Source organism: Plasmodium reichenowi, chromosome 8, assembly GCF_001601855.1.
Source record: "Plasmodium reichenowi strain SY57 chromosome 8, whole genome shotgun sequence".
Taxonomy (NCBI): domain Eukaryota; phylum Apicomplexa; class Aconoidasida; order Haemosporida; family Plasmodiidae; genus Plasmodium; species Plasmodium reichenowi.
Window position 1 is genome coordinate 375,291 of NC_033653.1, and position 19,811 is coordinate 395,101.

The window sequence follows — 19,811 nt, forward strand, 5'->3', positions numbered from 1 at the left end:
AAAAAAAAAAAAAAAAAAAAAAAAAAAAAAAAAAAAAAAAAAAAAATACTTATAATATTAAACTCTTACACAAAAAAAAAATTATATGAAAAATAAAAAAATAAAAAATAAAAAATAAAAAATAAAAAATAAAGAATAAAAAATAAAAAATAAAAAATAAAGAATAAAAAATAAAAAACACATTCTTCTAATTTAACAAATATTTCTAAATATATCTGTTAAATGCTTTAGTCAGTAATTAAAATATATACATTATGTATGGTTATTAGAGAGCCAGAAAATAATTTCTGTCATATATTTTAATTTTTAAGTTCTATAATCGATACCAAGTATTAAATGAACACCTATATATATATATATGTATAATATATATATATTTACAACTTAGAAAAACTATAAAAGTGAATAAAAAAAATATTAAAAAAAAAGAAACATTTACAGTAATAATAATAGTACAAAATAAAACAAACTATATAGTAAAATAAATAAAATAGCTGTTAAAAAAAATTCTAAAAAAATATTTGCGCCAAACTTTTTAAATTAGTATCTATATCTAACTAAAAGAAATAATATATATATATATATATATATATATATATATATATATAACATAAATATAATAAAAGTATTTAATTTTAATAATAATAAATTTTGCGTAAAGAAATCTAATATATATTTTACACATATATTTATTTATTTATGCCCATATATATATATATATATATAATATGGAAACTATACAAGAACTAATACTTTCTGAGGAAAATAAAACTAATATCGCCGTATTAAACTTAGGAACAAATAATAGAAAAAACGCTGTGTTGATTCTAGAAACTGCTCTGCACCTTGTCGAAAAATATTTAGGTAAGAAAAAAGTATAATAAAATAAATAAATACACAAACAAAGAAATATATATATATATATATATATATATATACATATGTGTATATACATACTTTTATATACATATCACTCTTTGATTCTATATATTTTTATTTTTCACTTTGTAGGTAAAATTATTAACACGTCCTACTTGTATGAAACCGTTCCAGAATACATTGTATTAGATAAAAAGGAAAGTTGCGAAAAAATAAACAACGATTGTCGTATATATGATGTTAATTATATTAACGAATTGATGCAAAATTTAGAAGAATCTAAATATGAAGAGAATAAAGAATTAATTGATAAATGTGAAGAATATGAAAGATTTTTGAAAAATGGAAAAGTTCATAATAGTATACTAAAGGAAGTAAATGTAGAAAATTATTTATTAGAATGTAATAATATAATAGTAAAAAATGACGAAATAATGAAAAATAATTTAAGCAAATATAAAGATAAATATTATACTAGCTACTTTTATAATTTGACAGTTGTAATTAAAACTTTTGTAAATGATCCTCTTAGTATGTTGGTAATTATAAAATATATTGAAGAATTAATGAAAAGGGAAAATGTAAAAGAAAAAGAAAAATTTGAAAATCGTATAATAGATATAGATATTCTATTTTTTAATGATTTTACAATCTTTATGAAAAACGTAAAATTGGAAAAAAATATGATTTATAAAATACTCTCAAAATATATTCATTTCGAAAGAGATATAAAAAATGGAAATGACAATATATCTAAAGTAAATATGAATAAGGATATAAATCCTAATAATAATAATAATAATAATAATAAAAATAAAAATAATAGTGATATTGATTGTGATTGTGATTGTGTGGATCAGATGATGAATAATCATGTGAATAATAAAAATTATATAAATTCTTTTAGAGATCCACTAGAAATAATAAACAATATGGTAGATAAGATTGAATTTTTATCCATTCCTCATGTGTATACAACACACAGATATAGCATACTTTTATGCTTAAATGATATGATACCCGAATATAAGCATAATGTTTTAAATGATACCATCAGATGTTTATATAACCATTATGTGAGTAGGATGAAAGAAGAATATAATATAAATATTAAAGAAAATAATAAAAGGATATATGTATTAAAAGATACAATTTCTTATTTAAAAGAAAAAACACATATTGTTGGAATATTAAATGTTAATTATGATTCTTTTTCAGATGGAGGTATTTTTGTTGAACCTAAACGTGCTGTTCAAAGAATGTTTGAAATGATAAATGAAGGTGCTAGTGTTATAGATATAGGTGGAGAATCTTCCGCTCCTTTTGTTATACCTAATCCAAAAATTAGTGAAAGAGATTTAGTAGTACCTGTATTACAATTATTTCAAAAAGAATGGAATGATATAAAAGATAAAATTGTTAAATGTGATGCGAAACCAATTATAAGTATTGATACAATTAACTATAATGTTTTTAAAGAATGTGTTGATAATGATTTAGTTGATATATTAAATGATATTAGTGCTTGTACGAATAATCCAGAAATTATAAAATTATTAAAAAAAAAAAACAAATTCTATAGTGTAGTTCTAATGCATAAAAGAGGAAATCCACATACAATGGATAAACTAACAAATTATGATAATCTAGTTTATGATATAAAAAATTATTTAGAACAAAGATTAAATTTTCTTGTATTAAATGGAATACCTCGTTATAGGATACTATTTGATATTGGATTAGGATTTGCGAAGAAACATGATCAATCTATTAAACTCTTACAAAATATACATGTATATGATGATTATCCACTTTTTATTGGATATTCAAGAAAAAGATTTATTGCCCATTGCATGAATGATCAAAATGTTTTAATAAATACACAACAAAAATTACATGATGAGCAACAAAATGAAAATAAAAATATTCTGGACAAATCACACAATTGGATGTTTCAGATGAATTACATGAGGAAAGACAAGGATCAACTTTTATATCAAAAAAATATATGTGGTGTGTTTAAAAAAAAAAAAAAAATTCAAATGAATATACAAAAGTAACAATTCTATATATCTTACATATAAAATATAAAAAATATATATTCATGTATATCTATGTATTTCTTTTCAGGTGGATTGGCAATAGCTTCCTACAGCTATTATAAAAAGGTAGATCTAATAAGAGTTCATGATGTTTTAGAAACAAAATCGGTTTTGGATGTTTTAACAAAAATAGACCAAGTTTAATTTACAAAAGTGCAAACATGTGAGTAAACATATATATATATATATTTATTTATTTATTTATTTATTTACTTACATATATTTGTTGTTCTTTTTCCTATTTTTCATGCTCATCACATGTCAAATAGCCTAATGATTTAGTGATTTTATAAAATTATCAAGAGTGGACTATTACGAAATAAAAATACATTTCTTTATACACACATATATATATATATATATAAAGAAACATACATTTTTCTTCCGTAAGTATTATAATAACTTACAATTTATTTCATTAAATATTTTTGTAATTATAACATAATATAATATATATTTATTTAAAAATTTTTTTTTTTTAAACTTAAAAATTATTAAGTGTTAAAATAAAATGTACCAAAAATATATTCATAAAAAGGAAAGTGTACGACGTATATTGAATGTATATATAAAATAAATAAATGAATTAATACATAAATGTTTATATATATGTAAATATTGGATAACACACATTTTTATATTTTCTTATCCATTTTCTTGGTAATATAATCAGTCCTTATTTCCATTTTCATTTCCTAACTGGTTCAAATGATTTTTTACGGAATTCTTTTTTTTTTCCTTCGGTGTACATACAGTCAAATTAAGAGGTAAATGACTATGAGATAAATGATAACATTCTTTTGATTCGTAGACAATTATAGGAAACGAATCATGTATATTTTCCTCATTAATATTAATTGAATATATATTATTAAGAAATGAAATAAATTTTCGAAGAGAAAGAAAACTCATTATTTTTGGTTTATTCTGCATAAAGGTATTACAATCGATTACAACTATATCATATACATCATCACAATTAAATATGTATATACCATATGGATATTTAATTTTTATTATGATATATAATTTGAAATAATATTTTTGCATATCTTTTTTTTCATTCGTATTAAATTGTATAAAATTTGTATTCTCAATAATATTAATTAATTCATTTAAAGATTCTTTAAAATTACTTGTCTCTATATTTTTTATTTCTTTTAAAAATTTTAAATTTTCTTTTTGTATATGAAATGCTTTTTTCATATCTTTCTTACAATATAAACATTCCAAAAGTATGGAAAGTAGTAAATCTTTATTTCTTTCTTCATATCTGTACATTTTTAAGAAGAAGTTGAAAATACAAAATTCGGCTTCCTCATGGTTTAGTTCTAGGTTAAATTCGTGTGCGCATTCACACCAGTCTGCCTTCAAAAAAGTGGGTTGGAAAAAAAAAATAAATAAATAACAAATAAATAAATAATAAATAAAATATAAAATATAAAATAAAGTTATAAATGTGTAATAACAGACATAATATATATATATATATATATATATTTATAATTTGATTTATTTGGTTTTACGTGGGGGTTAAAATAGATGGAGTGAAGAGAAACCTCCTTAATAGTATCTACATCTTTTTTAAGAATTTTATCGAACACATTATAATAATATTGATCATTATCATTTTTACTATAGCCACCTGAATAATTTTTTTTTAATGTTATATTTTTTCGTTTATCCTTTTTCTTTAATTCATCAAAAAAATTTATACAACAAAATTCAAATTGATTATATATATAAGATAAAAAGTTTCCACTAAATACGTCTTTTTCTTCTTTTTTTATTTCATCTAAATTATTTTCTTCATCTATATCAAAAAAATCGTTTAGTGGACAAGCTGAAGTTTCTGACATTTTTTTGTCGTTTTCCACAAATTAAATTAAAAAAAAAAAACTAACCTGTGTAAAAAAAATGAACTTACAATATTGCATTTTTTTTTTTTTTTTTTTTTTTATTATATAATTATGACTACAATTATTAAATGAATAAATATAAATATATACATAATATGTATCATATATTAAGTATATAATAAAATATTATATACACGAACATCATTTAATCAACTAATAATAAACACAATAATTTTTTCTTTTTATTTGTTCACTTTTGTATATATATATATATATATATATATACATGTAAATATGGAAAAGTGTTATATTTCTATATAAAATTTAAAGTTGTTATACAAAAAAAAAAAAATAAATAAATAAATATATATATATATATCATATGACATAAATTTAAATAACAACATTATTTTCCAAAAAAAGAAAAATATATACCTATAAAAAACAAATTTATCCTTTTAATAACCAGTGTGCAATTATTAGAATATATACATTTATGTGCACGTATATGTAAACATATATTCTTTATACTTTAAAAAAATAAAATAAAATAAAATAATAGAATAAAAATATATTAAATAAATACATATAATAAAATACAAATATATATATATATATATATATATATATATATATATGTATTATTTTTTTTTTATTAAATTATAAGTATATGAAAATATATTTTACCATCATAATATTTAGACTCATTCATATGACTTTTCAAATATTTCTACCTTAAATGTTCATTTATGTTTTTATATATATTCTAAATTAAAAAATAAAAATGTACACATATAGCATACCCTAAGAAAACATTTTCAATATTGTAAACATATAGAAATTCAAGGAAATAATATATATATATATATATATATATATTAGTATAAAATACGTTTTTTAAGAAAAAAAAAAAAAAAAAAACATATAACTAATAACTACTGGAAGAAATAAGTAATCAAAAATTTACATTAAAAATTATATTGAAATACGATTAACTATATGGACATAATTGAATTCTAACTGGTGCACCAGTAAGATTGAAAATATTGGAAGATATATATTTTAATATAATGTTTTATTTTATATTATTTTTATTGTCCTTTTATATATATTTTTCAGAAACGAAGTGACCTATAATAACATTATCATATAAAAAATATAAATTACTATTCATTAACTTCCAATTATTTTAATTTTTTTTCGTATATTTTATCTTATATATAAAAAAAAACGAAAAAAAAAAAAAAAAAAAAAAAGAAATGAAAAGAAAAGAAAGAAAGGAAAAGATTGTATTTCTTAATTTTTATTTTCCTTTTGTATGTCTTCATTTAGGTAATATATATAAAAAAAGCCATTTCATGTAATAACCTATTAACACATTCAAAAATAAAAAAAAAATATATATATATATATATACATATATATAATATATGAACACATTTTTAAAAATATTTTAAACTTTTCGTGGGTAAAGAAATATGTATGAATAATATTACCCTTTCTTGTTGTATAATATATATATATATATATATATAAATATATTTTCGTTTTTGGAAAAATAACAAAACTGTGTGCATATATCGAACAATTGGAACTAATAAAAAAAAAAAAAAAAAAAAAAAAAAAAAAAAAAAAAAAAAAAAACCTGATAATTACAAATTGTATTTTAAACGTATACACAGTAATGAGCCTTATGTTTTTATAATAACTCATTGTGATAATTAAAAATATTCCGTAATATTTTTTATAACTTTAAATGATAAATAATTTCAAATTGTTCGTCCTTAATTTATTTTAATATATTTTAATATTTATATGATATCATAAGTACACAAACACATATATATATATATATATATATATATTTATTTATTTATTTATAAATATACATATAATTTAAAAAAAAAGTTATCTTTCGCTTTTCATCCTAATTTTACATGAAAGGGTGATGCACAATGGACATTGTAAATATAAACTTTGAAAGTGGATGGAAGATAATAAGGGAAGAGGCTATTGAGAAAATTGAGAAATATTTAGAGAATGAACATATTGAGAAAAACAAGAACTTATTTAGTGCTACAGAATATACACGACTGTATACAGTAGTATATAATATGTGTGCTAAGAAAAATCCCTTTTGTTATTCTAAAGAAGTTTATAGAAAGTATGGAGAGAGTTTATCCATGTATACTATAGATAAAATAAAACCATTATTAAAAAATAGTGATGAATTAAATAAAACGAAAATATTGATTGATGCTTGGTTTAAATATTCTTTTTATACGAAATGGATGAATAAATTTTTAAGATACTTAGATCGTTATTATGTAGAATATAATAGTTCTTTATGTCTTAGTGCTTATACAAAAAATATTTTCAAAATAACATTATTTAATGAATTACGAGAAGATATAAAAAATATTATTTATGAAATTTATAATAATTTAAGATCACAAGAAGAAATCGATCAGAAAGAATTATTTTGTAATATTGTAGAATTATATAAAGAATTGGATAATGAAAGTAATGAAAAAATGTATGAACATGATATAGAAAAGAAAATTGTTGAAAATGTAAATAATTTTTATAAAAAAAAAGCAGAAGAATGGATAAATGATTACCCTTTTGATGATTATATTATATCTATTGAAAATGCTATTGAAAAAGAATATGAAAAAAATAAATCTTTAAATTTAAATGATGATACATGTGAAAAAGTTACTAATATTATTGTTAAAATATTAATATATGAAAAATTAAATACACTCATAGATAATAAAAATAATATATTTCATTTATTAAAAAATAATAATCTAAGTTCATTAAGAAGAACATATATATTATTTTCCTATTTTCCAGAAGCTCTTACAGGATTAAAAAAAATTATAGGAGAATATATCAAAATGGAGGGAAACGAATTAAAAGACAAATATGTGCAACTATCCAGAAAATTGCACATGTCAAAAAGTGTAAATAATATGCAAAATGTTGATGATAATACTATGGAGGATAATGATAATTATATAGACATAAGCAACGACGATAATAATAATAACGACAACAACAATAATAATAATATCATGAATACACAACAGAATGATGATATTATATTATGTGATTATATTGAACAACTAATTAAATTACATAACCATTATGATAATATTTTCAAACTATCCTTTTTTAATATATCCAATAAAAATATAGATCCAAATTTCAACGAATGCTTAAAAGATTATTTTGAAAGTTTTGTAGAACATGAAGATGAATATTTTAGTACTGTTAAATTGTTAGTAATATATACTGATAATATATTAAAACGAGATCTTAATAATGAAAACAACGTTGATGAAAAACAAAAAGTACATATGAATAAAGAAGAAAAAAATGATGAACAAACAAAATTCTTGATGAAAAAAATGTCAGAAATTGTAGAAATTTTTAATTATACTAGTAATAAAGAAACATTCTTTGAATATTATAGAGTATATTTGGCTAATAGATTAATTAATAATATATATATTTCATTAAATATTGAAAAGAAATTTATTGAACAATTATATTATTTATGTGGTTCACAATATACATCCAAATTAGGAGGTATGATACAAGATCTAATAAATAATACAAATATGAATAATAAATTTTATGATCATATGAAAAATGTATTCAATAACAATCAAATTGTAAATAATAATAATAATAATAATAATAGTAATAATAATAATAGTAATAATAATAATAGTAATAATACTAAATATAATCATCATTTTTCTAATTATCATAATGTTAAAGATTTTTTTTCCGTCAAAATATTAAATAAAGGTTACTGGCCTACATTAGAAAAAATACACATACAATTAAACGAACCATTTAATAAATATATTCAAGTATTTGAAGAATATTATAAATCAGAAAATAAAAATAGGAAACTAGAATGGATATATGAATTAAGTGAAGTTATTCTACATTATGAATTTAATAATATTCTTTATAATTTTTATTGTAATGTTGTTAATGCACAAATATTATTATTATTCAATAAATATAAATATATTAATTATGATATTGTTAAAAATGAATTACAAATAGATCTTAAATCATTTACTGATCATATGTATACATCCTTTTATCATTTTAAATTGATTACTTCAAATGATGAAATTCCAGATTGGAGTAATTCTAATTTTTATATAAACAATAATTTCTCCTACCCAAACAAAAATATCTACATAAAGAAAACTACTGCACTGTTATCAAAAGAACACGAAAAGACAAAAGAAGACCGAACTATGGCAATTGAAGCTGCTATTGTTAGGGTAATGAAAATGCACAAGAAACTTTTCTATGACCAAATATTTGATTATGTCAAAAAATCGTTATCTAGCTTTTCTCCGACAAACCAAGTAAATATATAAAAATAAAAATAAAAAATAAAAATAAAACAAAACAAAACAAAAAATAATAAAACAAAAAATAATAAAACAAAAAATAATAAAACAAAAAATAATAAAATAATAAATAACAAAATCATAAAATAATAACACTTTGTTGTTACACTTACTTAGATTTATTATATATATATATATATATATATATATATTTATTTATTTATTCATTTATATATATACTATTTAATTTTTTTCGCATTCCTCACTTTTCAGGTTATTGAAAAAAAAATCGATCTGCTGGTTGAGAGGGAATATATTCAAAAGGAAGAGAATAGCCAAATTTATGTCTACATACCATGATAATATTTTTAAAAAATAATTTTATAAATATATAAGGAAATACAAAATTAATAGCATATGTGTATCCTTTTGTTAATTTATTTTATGTTAATACCGTCTAAATTGAGCACAAGGAAATTATGAACAAATAAGACGCAAAGGAGTCTTTAATTTTTTAAATATTTTATTTACTTAGTTTTTTATTTTTTATTTTGTTTCCTATAAGTATCGAAAAAGGTTATCAATATGTACATAATCTTTTATTTTTATATGTTTAAAAGGATATACATATATATATATATATATATTTTAATATACAGTTTAATACTACATAATGTACTATCAAATATGAAACATCGTAGTCATATGATAATTTCCTTTTTGTATTTATGGGTGTACATAATATGTTTTCAACATTAACCAAAAGTAAAATAAAATATATATATATATATATATATATATATTATTATTATTATATTATAACTATATCCTTTTAAAAAAATATGTTTTGAAGGTAAAAACGAAAAAAAAAAAATATATATATATATATATATATATATATATATATTTATTTATTTATTTATATATAATAATAATAAATTGAAACAAAAAAATATAAATATATAAACAATTTAATAAATATGAAATGTTTGTTAAAATATAAAAATATTTATTATATATATATATATATATATATATATATATATATATATAATACGTCAAATTTGTGCATTATTCAAATATTCAAATATAAAAAAGAGTATACCATTTTGTAAACAATTTCTTAATAAGTGCATATTAATACCAGTATAATATGATCGGATACCTTCACATTTAAAGATATTAAGTAACACTTTATAAAAACCATAATTTTTCATTTGAACTTGTTGTCTCATTTTAATGGTATATAATGGATACGTAAAAATAATTGCAATATATTTGGATAAGGCTCCATATAGAAAAGGTAAGAATTTATTTAAGACATCTGATGAAAAATGTATATTTTTATTTTGTAAAATATTATTTATATATTGTGATCTAAAAAAATGTGTTAAATATTCATATGTATAAAATTGTAATGCTACATGGGGTGTTAATAATAAGGATGCTAAAAATCCTTTATAAAAAGAAAACAGTTTTTCTTTTTTATATATACTATAAACAAAATGAAAATAATTCTTATATTTATAAACAGCACTTACATTATTTTTATTTTCTTCTCTTTTGAATATATGTAATATTTCATTTCCTGATAAAGGTCTTTTTGAATATAAAATATGTTTATTACGAAATTTTTTTCGAAACGTTGATAAGCATTTCTTTGTTAAATGTTTTCTTTCAAAATTAGACAATGCATAATATTTATATAATATATAATTATGTATCATTTTTTTTTGTAAAGTTTTATTTGAACATATATTATTCGTTTTTATGTAAGAAAGATGATTATATTTATAAACTGATTTAATATGTTTGTTATATATAAAATTATTTTTATATATATTCATGAAATTATTATTAATATATCTTACTTTTTTATAGTTACCATATATTTTATTTTTTGGATTTATAATAAATAGGGATATTATATTATATATCATTTTATAATTAAATATTTTATTTCTTGGAGAAAAGATTTTATAATGTTTACTTAATATTCTACTTTTATAATTTATAAATTTATAATTTAAATTTATTGTACATTCTATCTTGGTTTTAATAAGCCATATGGGATGAAGGAAAAGAACACTTATAATTGAGCTTATACTACTAGTTAGAATATAATAATTCATATTTATATTATTATCATTTTTATTACTATTATTATTTTGATTAATATTATTGTATATAATATATTTTTCATTCCCTATATTATTTATTTCATTCGTTATTTTATTCTTATCATTATTATTATTAAAATTTTGAATTATATAATAATTTAAGGTGTCATAAATAAATCGAAAGGTACCTTGAGATACTCCTGTAGTAATTAAACTTGCTAGCAATCCACGATATATGCTTTCCAATTTTTCTTTTTTCAGTATATACAATAAACTATATTTGTTATTATAATAATATGGATATGAATTTTTATAAACTCGATATATTTGTTTACGTGTCCTTATTGTGTCCAGTGGATGTAATACACATAAAACAACAGCCGAAGATATTATAAAATTTAATGTTCTTGTCTTCACAATTTTTGCATCACCATTTTCTTCAATATTATAATTTGGACATTTCTTCTCATCATTTTTTTGACCTATCTTCAAATAATTCATTAAATTATTTACAATATTATAACCTTCATTTTTTATGTCCATATTATATTGTTCATTTACACTTTCATTTTTAAAAAAAAATTAAACTATACATACATACATACATATATACATATATTTGTATAAGTATATTTTATGGAGTTCATATTAATTGTACATTCAAAGATATATAAATGAATAAATAAATATAAATAAATAAATAAATAAATATATATATATATATATATATATATATATAAGTCCGTGTGTAATTAATTTATTCTAAAAATATACATAAATATCTTAAAAGAAAAAAAAAAAAAAAAAAAAAGCAACAAAAGGCAGGAAAAGTCCAATATTTTATTTTAAAAGCATATTAATAAAATTTAATCAGAAAAATGAAAATGGAAATATATGACACATTTTTTTTTTATTTCAGTACATCATTCCTGATAATTCTCTTCACATAAAAAAAAAAAAAATAAAATAATAATAATAATAATAAAATATAATATATTTCAAATATGATATAATTTATAAATTAAAACATTATACAAGATATTAATACATATAAATATGTTAAGATGATAATAAATTACGAAATGGTTCACAAAAAGGATATAATTTTTGTAAAAAGAAATTTTTATATATTTCACATTATTCTTTTATTTTAATTATTATTATTTTCTTTTTTATATTTTTTTTCTCCTTTTCTTACGGATTCATTGTGCACATATATATGTATATATATTCAAACCAAAAATATGCTTAGTATTATATTTGTGTGACCTCATATTTTTATTTATTTATTTTTTTTTTTTTTTTTTTTTGCAATATTCTTAAGATGGAGCTACAGATTTATATATAGAAAATCTAAAAGAAAAAAAAATTATATATATATATATATATATATATATATATATTTATTTTTATAATATCTTGAATATCTTACAGGTTTATATATTTTAAATATAAAATTATATATTATATATATATATATATATATATATACATAAGTATATATTATACATGAAGTATTATTAATTCATATATTAACAAGTATATGATATAATAAAGTTATATTTTTATTTATATATGTTATATCATTTTATTTAATTAAAAAGAAAAATATTATGTTATGTATATATATGTTTATGTTATTTATTAAATATTTGTTATCTTTCTAATATATATATATATATATATATATTTATTTATTTATTTAATATCCATTTTTGTTATAAAATATTTCATGTTCTTATTTTATAATGTTATTTTTTCTTTTTATGAACATGAAACGTTAAATCCAACTAATATTGCATGAACATTATTGATAAAAGAAAAAATAAAAAAAAAAAAAAAAAACGAAGAAAATGTATAATTACAAATTGTTGTTTCATGCTTTTTTTATATATGGTATATTATCTTTTATAAAGATATGTTATGGAACCTATGCATCTTATTCAAATAATACTTATTTAATAGGTCACGTGAATAATATTATACCTATACCAAATAAATTAGATAATTTAATTCTTCTTTCGAGTTATGATGGCGTTGTAGGATTATTAAATTATAAAACAGGTATGTAAAATTATAAATCGTGCGAAATATTTAAATAAATAATTAAATATGTACATATATATATGTATAATATATTTGCCTAATCCTTTTATTTGTTTAATTTCATTTTATTTTTGATTTATTAGGCAAATTGGAACTTGCGAAATATCATAGAGAATATGAGAGTGTTAAAAAACTTTATGGAGACGATAAATATGCTGCTGCATTAATTTACAAAAATAATTATGGGAGTGACTTAAGTGAATATAATATTACAGAAGAAGAGGATATGTATAATTATATAAATGTATATGATATTAACAATTTTTATTTGTTAAGTTCGTTTGAATATAATAACAAGGAAATTATTAACGATTTTATAATAAAAGGACAGAACATATATATTCTTTTAAATGATAAAATTGATATTGGTAATATAAATAATAATTCAGTAATATCTATTAGTTTTAAAGAATTAAAATTGGATCTAATATATATAAAAATAATAAATGTGAAGGATGATAAAATAATAAACCTATTTTATGTAGATGTAAATAAGAATTCCTATATAGGATCTCTCAATATTTTGACAAAAAAAATGAACAAAATTAAAAAAATAAAACAATTACAATTAACAAACAACACTACTAGTAGTAGCAGTTCTACTACTACTACTACTAATAATAATAATAATTATTATTATTATAATTATTATAATAGTAGTATATATAATAATAATGTAGTTATTATATATAATTATGATTACCTATATTGGATTGAATTATTAAATGATGAAAATGAATATTATTATAATTATATATCTATTAAAGACAAAATGGATAAGTCAAAGACATCCAAGGCAAATCATATTAATAAAAATTTTATTACAAATGATTATCTAGAAAATTGTCATGTTGGAAAATATATATGCGTAAGCAGAGAAGACAATGTATTAATTTATACTTATGATAATAAAAAAATGAATTACGTAGAAAAAAAAGATAAGAAAAATCAAGTCATTGGATACTATCAAAATAAAGAGAACGAGAAGGTTATGATTATTGGTGAAGATACTAATAAAAATATATTAATTAAAAAAGTTAATAATGATAAAAAAAATATATTATTGCAAGAATTAAAAAAAAGTAATAATATATATTATAATCCTGAACTTTTAATTGGTGTATATAATAAAGAAGAAAATGTGAATTATTTTTTTAGTATATATAATGATTTAACATTAACTGTATATAAAAACAATAATGTTTATTTTACTAGAGAAGAATCATTAATTTATATTGAACAATTATATTTTTATAATTTCCAGCATTTAAAAAAAAAACCTAATAATACCACAAGAGGTTTTTATACACCTCAATTTCATATAGCTAAAGAAATAGAAGGTTATATTAAAGATAAATTAAATTTATTTAGTAGTCCATATGTACAAGAATTAAAAAAAAAAAAACAAGACAATTCATTATTACCATTCTTTTTCTTTCATTTATCAAAGGAAGATAAAATGAATTTGTTAAATATATGCACACTCAAAAAGGATAAAAGTGATTCATTTATAATTAATAAAAAGAAATTAAATAATCAAAAAGATAAATATACAAAGATTTCAAATGAACAACATATGAAAGATAAAAGTATATATGAATTTATGAATTCTTTAGTAAAGAATTCTTTTGATAATTACGCAGCAGATTTAAGTAGTAAATATGCGGGTAGTTCTATTATACTTGTATCTACATATAATAATTTCATATATGCTATTCATTTGTATACAGGATTAATATTATATAAAATTGACACAAATGTTTATTTAAAAAATGATAAATTATTTGATAATAAAACTATGTATCGTTTTCCTATAATTACAAATGAAAACAATTGGTCTGAGATTGACAATGGAAAAAAGTTAATATTTTATAATTACAATATTTTTAATAATAATAAAAGGAAAGGAAAAAAAAATTCTTCTTCAAATATAAATAATAGAGATAATACAAATATTATATTAAATGATAATAGTGTAATTGATTTGTTTAAAGGGTTTTCTAAAGATACCGTAATTACAATTTTAAAAAATAATAATAATAATAATAATAATCGTAGTAATAAAAATGATTCACATATATTAATTTTTGATGTATTAAATGGAGATATGATATACGAAAAGAAAGTAGATTCCTTTTATATTAAAAATTATTTTATTCTTAAGAATACATTTTCTTTAATAACCGTTGACGAATCATTAAATACAAAAGTAATACATGTGTTAAACAATTCACCTGATTTAAATATTAATGATGAAGAACTTTATTTTTATCAAATTAATAAAACAGATAATTTTATACAAGGTTATCGATTAATTATCTCTGATAGTAAAAGAAGAGAAAATATTGATTTAATAAAAACATATTCAATAAATTTAAATAATGAAAATATAGAATTGTTTTCTAAGTCAATAACAAAAAAAGATATATTTTTTCCAATCAAAATAAATAAGGACGCATCTATTTGTTATAAATATATTAATGATAATATAGTATCTTATATTACTAGTTCAAAAAACAAAACAAATAAAATATATACATTATATGTAATTGATGGTGTTAGTGGTAAATTATTATTCTCACGAATTTTAGATAAGTATGTAAATCCACCTTTCCATTTAATAATAAATGAAAATAAAATTATATTAAATTATTATCATAAAAATATACATAAAAATGTTTTTCATATTATTGAAATCTTATTAGATAAACCAGATCCTGGTTTCTTTAATCTAATCACATCTAAAAAACAAAAAGTAGTTAATTTATTTGATGAAGAAAATATTGTAATTAATGAAACGAATTATATTATAGATCATAATGTTAAATCATTTAATTTTACAGAAACAAAAAGAGGAATAACGAATAAACATTTATTACTATTATTAGATACTAATAAAATAGCATATTTACCTTTTAGTAATGATAAAAATACAAATATATATAAGAATTTAAATACATTCATAACACATACAGATATATTATTTAATTCAAGAGGATTCATATCAAACGAAAGTCTATTAGAATCAACTACTCTCATATTTTCGTGGGGTAATAATTTATATTTTACTTCTTATCAACCCAACGGATCTTTTGATACTATTGAAAAATTTAGCTTGTTATTATTATTGTTCTTAATTTTTCTTGTATTTATTGGTACTTATATTTCATATAATAAGAGAATAAACAAGAAGTTGTATGCCAAATGGGAATAAACCTAAGCATTCTTCAAATTATATATGTCAAATGAAGATGCATACATATATATATATATATATATATATATATATATATGTATATATTTATAAAGATGCTTCCTTATAGCATTTCAACATATTTATATTATATATTTATTTATTCATTTATTTTTATATATATATATTATACTCTTTTTTTTTATTTTTTTCTTCGTATTCCTTTTTAATTTTTTGTTCATTTTATGTGCTAAAAATATAAAATAACAAATAAGCATTTCATTTAAAACTTTATTTTTTTTTTTTTTATTTAAAAAAAAAGGTTTTTCGTTATTCTTTTATAAAAGATGTGGGAAAAAAAAAAAATAAATAAATAAATAGAATAAGGTAACCTTTATTAAGTTTCACGAACCAAAATAAAGATACAAAAGGGAAAAAAAATCATAATTTTATTTTTAACTTAACTTTTTAGAGAGAAAATTCTTATAATTTTAAATTCGTTAAGATAATATTACAACAAAATATATTATTTGTATGTTAAAGATGCTTTTATTAATAAAAGAAATATCTTGAAAAGATATATTTATTAACTATTTAATATTATATTATATTCCTAATAGTATATAAATACAAAATTTTAACATTAAGAAAATGAATTCTTTTTTTTTTTTTTTTTTTTTTTTTGTTATTATATTATTGTATAAATACATAATAAATTAATATAAGTAATTCGAATTATATTTTATTATAAATTTTTAAAAATAGATAATTTTTAGATAATAAATATATATAATTTATTTATATTTAAGAAGCATACAAATATAATAAAAAGCATTTTAATAGAAAAAAACATATATAATAAAAAAGAATATATTTTATATTAAATATATATTATAAATATATTAATTTATATGTTGTTTTTTATAAATATAATTTTATATAGAATTATTGTTATTTTTATTTTTTAAAAAATAAAATAAACTTTTTTTTTCTTTTTTCTTTTTTTTTTTTTTTTTTAAAGGAGAAATTACTGATAATAAGAGATGTGCTCTTTTTTATTTATTTATTTATTTTTTTTTTTTTTTTTTGAGATAAAAAGAAAAAATTAAAAATAAAGAAAAACATACATATTACATATATATATACATATATATTTAACGCAAATATAATAAATTTAATAATAAATAATGTGCCTTCCTATTATGAAATATATAATATCATATGTATAATATATTATAAATATAATAAAATACAATATATAATACAATAAATATAATATATACATAATTATAATAAATATTATATTTATAATATTTTATTTTTAATATTCATGTATCTTATAAAATAATAAATATACTTTTTTTTATTTTCTCATTTGATATATGCATACAAAATAGGAAAAAAAAAAAAAAATATATATATTCATAATACATAATAAAATAATATAATATAATTATATATATTATATATATATATTATTTCATATTATAAATTATATATATAATAATATCAACAAGATAAAATATTTTATTTTTTTTTTTTTATTAAATTTTTATATATAATAAAAAAAAAAAATTATTATTATAAAAAAATCTTAAAAAAACAAAAAAAAACAAAAAAAAAAAATATTTATTGTAAAAAATATAAAAAAAAAAAACAAAAAAATATCTTAATTTAAAAAAAAAACAAAAAAAAAGGATTGTATTTATATATATATATTATATATATATTTATATATTTTAAAGTTTATATATTTATTATATGATATTTATATATTAATATATTAATTTTCTTGCATATGAAAATCAGAAAAAAAAAAACAAAACAGTAAATAATTCAGAAAAATAGAAATTATTAATGAAAGATATATATATATATATATATAATATATATATATATATAATTTTTTGTATAAATGTTTATGGAAGTAAGAATATGTAAAAATAAAAGAAAAAAAGAAAAAAACAATTATATGTATACAATAAAAAATATACGAAAATGTTCATATATATGAAAATTGAATATATATTACATATTTTTATTACCCATTATTTTTATATTATTTGTGTATATTTTTTTGTATTATTATATAACCACTATTATATAAAAAAAAAGTAAATTTGTCACAAATTATATATATATATATATAATATATATGGGGATATAATATTAATTTATTCATGCCTTCATATATTATATACATATATATATATATATATATATATATAATATATATATAATTCTTTTTCTTTTTTAATTTTACAGGTAATAATATTAATTAAGAAAATAATAAAAAAAACACAAAAAAGGAAAAAAAAAAAAAAAAGATTGTTTTTTTTGAAAATATAAAAAATAACATAAAAAAAGTAAAAAAGAAACTTAAATATTTTGTGTTAAGTTTTTTTTTTCTTTTTTTTTTTTTTTTTTTATGAATATAATATTATACATATATTTGTCATAAGAATTTTTACATATATATTATATTTTTGCATATACAAGAGGATATTTATAGGTATGAAAAATAAAAATTTATAAAAAATTTCATGTGTTGAAATAATATAAAATATTAAAAGTGTGCGCTATTGTGTTAATATATTATATATATGTATAATATATATATATTTATATTTTTGTTTAGTACATTATATATTTATTTATATTATGTGTAACTATTTCAATTAATAAAAGAATATAATATAAAAATGAACTATATTTATTTTTAAGTTTTATCAAATATATATACATTTAATAAATTATATCTTGTTATATTATATATATATATATATATATATATATATACATTTTTTTTTTTTTTTCCCTATTTTTTAGAGAATTTGAAAATTTACAGATGGGTATTTATTTGCTTTTTCCTATTTATTTTTGAGAACATTTAATACTTATCGTTGTTTTAGATGTTCAATTTAAAAAGGGAAATTATATTTTAAATATTCAATTGTGATTTGGTTTCTTTTAAAATATATATATATATATATATATATATATATATAATAATTAACAAGTCACATATAATAATTATTTAATTTTTTTTTTTTTTTTTTTTTTTTGTATATATAAAAATATATATATATATATATATATATATATTTATATATTTAAAATAAATTAAAAAAAAAAAAAAAAAAAAAAAAAAAAAAAAAAAAAAA

General features: G+C 17.3%; 4 protein-coding genes and 1 pseudogene across 5 annotated transcripts, besides 1 other annotated feature; 3 read left to right on the forward strand and 2 right to left on the reverse strand.

Moving 5' to 3' along the window:
• Positions 1–728: 728 nt before the first annotated feature.
• PRSY57_0810100 (dihydropteroate synthetase, putative) lies at positions 729–3,125 on the forward strand (the record flags this gene model as incomplete). The annotated part of the gene is made up of 3 exons (XM_012907040.2): positions 729–864; positions 1,012–2,892; positions 3,010–3,125. The coding sequence occupies 3 exons, from the start codon at positions 729–731 to the stop codon at positions 3,123–3,125; spliced, it is 2,133 nt and encodes a 710-aa protein (XP_012762494.2).
• A 525-nt stretch (positions 3,126–3,650) lies between these two features.
• PRSY57_0810200 (hypothetical protein) lies at positions 3,651–4,840 on the reverse strand (the record flags this gene model as incomplete). 2 transcript variants are annotated; one of them, XM_012907041.2, is made up of 2 exons in its annotated part: positions 3,651–4,349; positions 4,508–4,840. In XM_012907041.2, 2 exons carry the CDS (start codon positions 4,838–4,840, stop codon positions 3,651–3,653), a joined length of 1,032 nt encoding a protein of 343 aa, XP_012762495.2. The 2 variants fall into 2 exon arrangements, with proteins under 2 accessions (XP_012762495.2, XP_019970555.1); XM_020114715.1 differs by having other exon boundaries at positions 4,313–4,345.
• Positions 4,841–6,795: 1,955 nt separating this feature from the next.
• On the forward strand, positions 6,796–9,588 carry PRSY57_0810300 (cullin-1, putative; the record flags this gene model as incomplete). Its single annotated transcript, XM_012907042.2, has 2 exons — positions 6,796–9,243; positions 9,502–9,588. The coding sequence occupies 2 exons, from the start codon at positions 6,796–6,798 to the stop codon at positions 9,586–9,588; spliced, it is 2,535 nt and encodes an 844-aa protein (XP_012762496.2).
• Positions 9,589–10,286: 698 nt separating this feature from the next.
• On the reverse strand, positions 10,287–11,891 carry PRSY57_0810400 (mitochondrial carrier protein, putative; the record flags this gene model as incomplete). Its single annotated transcript, XM_012907043.2, has 1 exon — positions 10,287–11,891. The coding sequence occupies one exon, from the start codon at positions 11,889–11,891 to the stop codon at positions 10,287–10,289; it is 1,605 nt and encodes a 534-aa protein (XP_012762497.2).
• Positions 11,892–13,148: 1,257 nt separating this feature from the next.
• PRSY57_0810500 (conserved protein, unknown function) lies at positions 13,149–16,668 on the forward strand (annotated as a pseudogene; the record flags this gene model as incomplete).
• Positions 13,149–16,668: a sequence feature.
• Positions 16,669–19,811: the final 3,143 nt, after the last annotated feature.